The 8,880-nt window shown below is 41.3% G+C and overlaps 1 protein-coding gene across 1 annotated transcript in view; it reads right to left on the bottom strand.

Annotated features, from left to right (window-relative positions):
* Positions 1 to 485: 485 nt before the first annotated feature.
* Positions 486 to 8,880, bottom strand: part of ADAMTS3 (ADAM metallopeptidase with thrombospondin type 1 motif 3) — a 187,677-nt gene continuing 179,282 nt past the window's right edge. Inside the window, 4 exon segments of the mRNA XM_065405119.1 lie at positions 486 to 635; positions 637 to 1,067; positions 6,967 to 7,084; positions 8,494 to 8,701. Coding sequence (XP_065261191.1) covers positions 486 to 635; positions 637 to 1,067; positions 6,967 to 7,084; positions 8,494 to 8,701 — 907 coding nt within the window.

The raw sequence follows: 8,880 nt of genomic DNA, 5'->3' as shown, positions 1-8,880 counted from the left end.
CAATATACAGTATATACACAACAGCTGAAAATTTGCTCATACAATATTTGTTTATATAGATAAATTAGCAATACAAGTCTTATGGATTCTGATGTTCCACTGCAAAAATATTTTGTAAAAGTGTAAACTTTTGGTACCTCTTCTGGTGGTGATGTTCCCCCCCCCATGTGATCTTTTAAAAATAAAAACAATTAGCTGATGTGCAAAATAGGCTCTGGCCACTTTTCCTATACTAGAGAATGACCACCACACTCGGCAACTTTCTTTCATTGATGTGAATATTCTTTGGTGCTTTCCTCCCATGCATTCAAGCTAACCAGATAATGAAGTGTAGGAGGATGGCAGCAACTAGAAAGTGAACCAGCACTTTGTTTTTTATTTACAACTAAAATGACCTGTAGAGAGTTCTGCTTCTGGAAAGCAGCATGCACCATGGTGTCCTGAACAAAAGATTTCTGTTACTATCCTCCTTTTTGCATTCACTTTTATCTTTCCACCGTGGATGATCTCAAAGCATGTCTCTTTTCAACATGCTTCTTATTTTTCCTTGAGGTTCTAGCTGGAGAAAGAGCACCTGTAGAAGTGTTGTTAACTGCTACCATGGGAACAATGGCTGCCAAGGCTGATGCATTATGGGGACAGATTGCCAATCTTGGTAGGTGACTGATATGGCACTGCAATCAGCCTAGAAGTCTGACTTCCTGCTTGGTAAGCTCTCCTCTGGGGTAACTCAGCACCTTTGGACTTACTATTTGATGTAGAAACAAGTAAATCTATGTCCTCTTCCCTAGGAGGCATCCTGCCTACAGAACTTCTGTTCTCATCAGCGACATCTGCGTGCTGAGGTACTAAAGATGTCGGCATCGCCAAGGCCCTAGGTAGGTCACTAGGATGGAACATCACTTCCTCTTTGGTTTCAGCAGCTTCAGTAAGGTCAGGAGGCGGGAGGGTGCTGCTGCGCTTGCTACAAGACTCACAGCACAGCTTGTTATAGGCAGGGATGGAGCAATAGCGTGCGAGCACTTCCATTTGACAGAATATTGACTTGTCTCTCAGGCAGGGCTCATCTGCAAAACAAGCACAATATTGACTGTAAACCTGGGGAAAGCATGCAGGGCAGCCTTTCGAAAGTTCAGAGGCCAAAGCCGACATTTTGAAAAGTGCCTGATGACCGGGGGCCCAATCTGAGATGCTGGAGGGGGACCTGATTCTCGGAAAGTGTTCAACACCTGCCCTCTGAGAATCGGGCCCTTTAAAGGGTCTCTAGTTGGATACCCACAAACTGAGGGGCCAAAATCACTGGACACCTTTGAAAGTGTTGGCTCCCTTGCGCAGGAAACAGATCTCTCTGCATGTAGAAAAGTATGACCCATTCTTGGGGAAGACCAGATCCAGTACATGCAGAATATGCTATTGTATAAAATTTGGTAGCTCTTCCACACCCTAGCAGATGCAGTCCTACACATCATCATAATTAGACTTGAAATGATCCCTTCTGGTTTTGCCCTCTGTCAACAAGACTGGGCCCAGAATGGACTCTCTCTTGAAGGAAAGGAAATCCCAGGTAGAATCTCTGAAAGAGTCTTTTCAGGCGTTCTTTAAAAAAAATTGTTGGCAGTTAAATGAACCATGTTTTTGAGGTCTTCAGTGACCTAAACATAATTGATAACCCAAGCAATCTTTTACCAGACATAAGACATAAGTTTCCTCTAGGGTTGGTGCATGGGACGTACGTTCCTGGGAGGGCTCAGACAAGATGCCAGTTTTCCTTTGAGCATGCATGAGATATCTTATCAACAGAACAGAATTATTTAGCTAAAAGTGTAGAGGCTGTAGATACACTGGACAAAATCGCATGATGGTTTGAAATTAGTGGAGGTCATTTTTTGTTTTGGCTGTTAGAAAGCAATCACAATCTAAGACCCTGATCCTGGAAACTTGTATGCGCTTTTTGAGTGTGAATAATCCAACTGAATTCAAAGAACGTTAAGCATGTGCTTCAGCGTTTGCAGACCTGGGACTAATCCTGAGAGGTATTAAATGTTGCAGTCTGGCATAATCAACCATATCAAGGTACAAGTAGCTCAGTAATTCTGTTAAGCTGAGCCGAAATGCGAACATTAATTAACCTTTTAAAATGTTTGTCCTGTCTAGGGGCAGGAGCCAAATTCTTCCTTGGCTTATGCCTCTGGCAAATCTCTGTGAACATAAGAGACAGACAGCAGGGCAGAATTTGGCCCTAGGAATTTGAAATTAACAGTACTCCTTGGGGAGCTCAAAAATCAGGAGATGGGTAATTCTGCCCCTTCCCCCCCTATATCAGTCTAACACGTTGGTAATTTCTACTGTACTGGATTGATATATAACAACTCAGAATTTCATAGGCATTGATCGCATTAATATTTAGCTTACGTGTAGGTGTGCTGTGAAATTCCAGCCTTTTTACCATGCTGATATTATAAAATGTTGTCCTCTGTAGCCAGAAAAAAAGATTTGAACTACACCCTGCTGAACAGGCACTGGAAGCCACAATCCTGCATTGAGAATTATAGACCCTCGCCGTCCACTGGCTTCAATGGAACACCATCTAGGCCTGGGTTCAGCTCACTGGGTCTAAGCCTGCAGTGTGCCGAGCATCCTCCGCTCCCACTGACTTCACAATGAGGGCACTCAGCAGCAGGAGTCCAACACCTTGCAGGATTGGATCCCCTTAGGCTGAGAACTTACAAACTTACTATTGTTCACTCTTGTGAAATATTTTAATGGAGAGACAGATGAGCTGCTTGGTGTCCTAAATGACGATTCCAATGTTGTGAGTGTTACCAGCACACAGTGTACGTTAACAGACTGCTTCTGATGTGCTGTCGTTTATTTGAAATGGTAGCGACAGATTTTATTTAAATAGCAGAAGGCATAATTATAAGCTAGAGAGGTGACAAAGATAAAACTAAAAGCCAAACTATCAAAAAGGCGTGTTTTAGCTTTTGGTCTGACAGTCGTAGTTAGTATTTATGTAGTTGGCATTTTAATAAGCAACAGATGGGGTGTACAATCACTACTTAAATTTGCTGGCTGCACTGCGATATTTTTTCATGAGCCCGTGGATGTTACCTCACCTCATGTCAACAGGGTGCTGAACAGCCATATTTAAATTCAAAATACAAATGGGCCAGATCCTCAGCTGGCTTGTAAATTAGTTTAGTTCCATTGACTCCAGTTCTGGTCTGCCCACACTTACAACAGCTGAGGAGCCGGCTTATACGAAGTCATGCCATTGACAAATTGTGCCAATATTAGCATTTTCATTATTCACTAGGCCCAATCCTGACATTCTTCCTTGATAAAAACTTCCTTGCTTCCAGGCAAACCTACTGTTAAATCTGCAATTCTGGCAGTGAACAATAACTCTGTCTGTGAAGCAGCATCATGCCTCTATAAAAAAATTTTGAGGAGGACATCAGCATGGGAAATTAAAGCACCTTCTTCATAATTCAAACTAGAACACAAAAGTCAAAACACAAATCTTTGCATATACACAAGTAATTATTGATCTGTGTATGCTACACTAAACAGCTAGTGCTTCCATATTATTAAAAGCACTTGTTTTGGAAAATATAGCAAAGTTTATGTTAAGAATACATTTATAATTTATGCACTTATTTACATCTAGTTTAAGTGCAAGTTCCACAGATACCCTTGAAGAGGTTGCCAAATACATCAAAAAGTACCAAGCAATTAATTTGTTTTTACCTGTAGACAATGCACTTGATCTGTTCCAATTTCTGACAGCTGATGTCACTGATGTAGGTTTTAGAGGGCTTGAATTTATCACATCCATTGTATAGTGCAAAGATTTGATTTTGTACTTATCTACTTCCAGTGAAATAAGTACAATCTTTGAGCTGTGTACTCACGTAGTCCCTTTCTTTTACTTTTTAGGTTAATTCTGCACCACCTAGTCAACCATTTCTTATTCAGTATATAGGCTGTTGTATCCTTCTGCTGGTTTTCATGGTAAAAATTCTCCTTTTCACATTTTATTTGTTTCATGGTAACTAGGGGAGGAAGACGTGAGAAAGCATATCGGCTCTCTAAGGAATCTTTATCGCTACTATAGGATACTTTTAGTAGAGCCTAACAATTACCATAGAAGTCTTATTGGGAATGCTACAGGTATGCTGCAGATCAGTGAAAAGGCAGCATTGTCACAGTAAATATAATACTCAAAATTTGTACAGTACTTGCAGACAGTGTTCCGACAGGAAAATCTAACTAAATTCAGAAATAGGCCAGAGGGTATTTAAAGACCCTGGAAGGAGAAAGTTGATGGCAGATGTCTTTAATTATAAAATACAGAGGAAGAGAAATAAAAATGTGTTACATATAGCACTTAGGTGTGTAAACAAAATGGTAAGTTTTCTATGTTACTCCAAAAAATCTTGAAGCGAACCCTCTGAAGGCAAGAGTTTAATGCTCAGAAAAAGGCGACTACTCCAATTTTAATGATGATGGAATTATCTGATATTTACATAATAATTAAATATATCAAATGGCAGGAGTATAAAGAGTTTATCACATTCTATTATAAAATAACCGTAGTGCACAGAAACATAGCTATATAATGATTTGTAAACCATATTTAGAACTGGAGTGGAAAGCAGAGATTCTATTTGAATATTTGACCCAGAAGAATAATGAGAACTACCTACTATAATGGCTGAATGAAAATTAATGGAAATTGGGCACTTAACTCCATTTTGAACCTTTGAAAATCTTCCCCCTAGTAAAAATTATGGTCCAAATTTTTGAGCTGGGCACACAGGCAGAATACGTTCCTGGGCACTCAGAGAAATGCAGCACCCGTGGGGCTGAGGAATAGAATCTATACCACCTGCTTCACTTTTGCTACAGAAGGGCATGATTTGGCAGCATATAATTATGTATGCCCTACCACTGTATAATATCTTCCTATAGCTCAGTGCTTAGTGTAGATCTGCTGCTTAAAACTGTAACACTGCCCTATAGTTTTCTTTGCTAGTTAAGTTTTTGTTTAATAGGTGTTTCATCATGTTTTGATAAATGTTCGGTCTATTCTACCTGGAGCATCAATCTAGGGATTTGTAAACCTCCCAGTGACTAACCCAGACATGCTTCATATACTCAGACACCTGAGTGATCGGTGTATTTTAAACATTTATAAAATAAAAACAGAACTTTAACCGGGGGTGAATTTCACCCCTGCACAGATGGTCACTACAGGGGCCATTCAAGTCCCACATAAGCCCATTTATGGGGACTTACGTAACACATAGGCCTTGTGCTGGGGATCTGCACAGAGGTGAAGTCCAACTTTGGGATTTAATTCTCCCAAGCACTGTATTGTATACATCAATCAGGATATCATACTGTGGTGGAGGTTCAATAATTTATAAGGCTGTGACGATTAACTGTCTCCGATGGATCAGATTTCATCATGGAGATGTACCGTAACAATAGAAATAAGAAGTAATCATCCTGCAGGGAAATTTTACAGCCTAGAAATGTTGCACCCTCTTATTACTGTTCAGGGGATTTAACTCTGAGAGGTTCCTGGAGGCTTCTATGGCTTCACCTTACATAATATTTTGAGAAGAAATATTCGGATTATACAAATTTCCTGGCCTGACATCCCCTCTGGGATTTTAGAGACTAGGCCAGGGCAGAAATGTAGGTGCTGATCCTCATTCTGCTGCTACTGGTTTCTCAATGGTTACAATGCTGGGTTGTATTTGAAATAAATGGCTGGGATGTTCAAAGGAAGTGAGATGCCCAAATCCCTCTGACACCTAACTCACTTCAGTGCCTTTGAAAATCCCAGCCTACATTACGTAAGTCTATAATCACAAATCCAGGTACTCTCCCAAAATGGTAACATGTCGATCTCAGCCTCCCCTTAGAATACAAAGCTTTTCGCCTCCACATTTGCATGTCTGACTCCTACACTTTAAATGATCCACTTCAGAAACAGAAATGTGGCCCCGTATTCTGCAGTTACTCACATGTTTAAGAAATCACTGGAACTATTCTTGTGTAAATTTAAGCACATGCATAAGAATTTACAGGATCAAAGCTTCATTCTTTTATTTTGGAAGTCTCAGTCTTTAAAGAAAAAAAGTCACTTCATAAAGAAATATCTTTCCCTTAAGATACAGAAGAATTGTAATACTGCTTCTTGTAGAGTAGCTAAAGCTCTGCTTCCCCCTAGTGTTTAAAGCAGGATTCTTTCTGGGTTATCAGTGCTAAAGATTCTGTAAATGGAACTTAGGTCAAAATTTTCAAACTCAATATTTAGGCACCTTCAGAGAGGAGCCTGATTTTCAGAGTCATTGAGCACCTGTAACTCTCTCTGAAGTTAACAAGAGATGAGAGTGCTCAACATTTTTGCAAATTAGGCCAAACTTGTTGAGGAGGCTAGAAGTGGACTTTAGACACTGGTTATTGAAGATCTCAGCCATGTTTTTCCATATGGTCAGTTTCACAGTTGAGCTGTTTTTATGTCAATTATGTACAGGATTAAAAAGTGAGATAGCAGGAAAAAAATTCTGGGCTAAAGCACAGGATATATTTTGTAGCATAAGACAATTGAAAGGCAAGGTGCGCATATCAGTTTGTAGCACCACAACACTGTATAAGCGAGGTATTCACAACATTATTCATCTATTTACAGTACTTGTACTGCATCTTGTCTCCAAAGGCAATGTACTGTACACAGTAGCCCAGAAAACATAGCTGTTAAATTAAAGCTCTGTTAGAACTTCAAAGATCATCATCTTCTTGTTTTGTTCTTTCAGTTAATCGTAAAAGAATGAGATCTGGCCCTGGCATTTCTGTCTGCCTATGCCCACCTCTGTAGTAAGTGGGCATCCTACACTGAAACAGGAATTGTTGCTCCCATTGCCAGTGCAGTTATTCAGGAAGTTTACTTACCATTACAGGGAGCAAGCTTACAAACCCGCACTGATTCAGGTTTTTCTCCATCACACTGGTCACCAGCACGGCATGTGACCTGCCTGGACTGAGTTCCTTCCCCACAGGTCACAGAACACTACAGAACAGATACAAGGTATTTTACTACGTTATGCCTGGCCCCAGCAACATGCAATTATCTTACAGGTATGTCACAAAGGCGACATCGTCTGGAATAGCCTGATATGGGTGACCTTCAGGGTCTGCTGTAAATTCCTTTTTGATAGGAGTTTTTGTAGAGGTTGACATTTGCCTCGGGGACAGCAGTTGGGCAGAGTGGGGTGTTCCTCCTTTCCTGTAATGTTTAATTTTTTATTGTCACATATTCTGAATTTTGCTAGTAGTTTTTGTCTGTTCTGAAAATCCAAGCATTAAAGGCTGGGGTATGAGGCAGCACAGAGCTGCACTGCCAAAGGAGCTGACCGGGGCCAAATGGTGATTCTCAGAGCGAGCCAATTTGATTTTTGGTTTCCCCCTTGCTCTGGGAGAAAATCACTTGTACCAGACTTCTACTTAGCACAGCTTTCTTCCCCATCTGTGCTAGCTACTACGCTGGGAGGTGGGGGAGGAGACATAACTCCCCCATGTTCCTTGCCCCACTTACCCACTCCTCCCAACATACAGGCGAGGGGGGAGTAGCAGCCCCACGGAGGTTGCTATACGTATCTATGGTACTTATTTGGCCCTCATTACTGTAGGATCTGAGCATCTCACAACCTGTAATGTAGGGCAGTGCTATCCCCATTGCACAGATGGGGAACAGAAGCACAGAGAGACTAAGTGATTTGCCCAAGGTCAGACAGGAAATCTGTGGCACAGCAGGGACTTGAACCCAGATCTCCTGAGTTCCTAGTTGGCACCCTTACTACCAGTCCTCCTCCTCATACTGTGAGTCTCAATGTGGGAAGTCCACAAAGAGGGTAAGGGGGCATTCCCTTCCCAGGCATCTATTTCTAGCAGAAATCTAACCTCCATTTGGTACAAAGTATGAAGGGAACAGTAACACTGTGACACGAGCACAGAAAAGTCAAAGATCAAGATTATTGCTACAGCCGTTATCTACAAGGCTCAGTTGTTTCTTTATAAACCAAAAACTTCCAGAAAGTCTTGCTGCAGGCAAAAAGCAACTAAAAACTTCTGCTGTCTCAAAAGCATTGCTGAGAAATTGGAGAACATTTTTTTTTCATGAAAATTCATAATGAAATTTTTCACCTAGGTTTGCAGGCTTTGACATCTTGATTTTTTTGTTAATTCCAGGAGAAGTGAGAGCCCTTTTGCTTTCCAGGGTTATGGAGACCTCAAAGCCTGTGGGCTTCCAGGTCACTATTTAAGACTCTGAAGTTCAATAAAGTTGCAGCCAGAGGCTCTTAACCCCAAAGACAGTGCAGGCACATGGTACTGGCAAAGGTACAGCTGTTCATTTACTGCTAAGGAAATGTCTGTCAGCTCCAAAGATATATGGTCCACAGTAGAATACTGCTTGCCCACCTCAGCCCAGGGTCCAGCTTTCCACTGCGCAGGGCATGGCGTTCTGTTACATGGCCTGCGGCTCTCAGGGCGATCCCCACTACAGTACTTGATATGGACCGAGCGGTTTGCGCCGTCGTGAAGAGGTTGAATGCAGCGCACAGTACGGATGTGGTAACCAGAACTCCCACAGGTTTTTGTGCAGTATTCCCATTCATCTGCTATCCAACTGAGGGGGGTTAAAAATAAAAGTGCCATCATACATTTAAACAATCCCTAGTTGGTTACTGTACAGTGCAGTAGATAAATAGATTAAATTCTGCTCTGCTTGACTTACGTACAAGTCACATTGCCTCAGGGGCATACATTGGAATACTAAGCAGCTCTTATGGAAAAATCCAATAGAAT

The sequence above is a fragment of the Emys orbicularis genome, chromosome 5 (genome assembly GCF_028017835.1).
Source record: "Emys orbicularis isolate rEmyOrb1 chromosome 5, rEmyOrb1.hap1, whole genome shotgun sequence".
NCBI lineage: Eukaryota > Metazoa > Chordata > Testudines > Emydidae > Emys > Emys orbicularis.
Note: the sequence above shows the minus strand (reverse complement) of the source record. Positions and strands in the feature narration are given on the sequence as shown.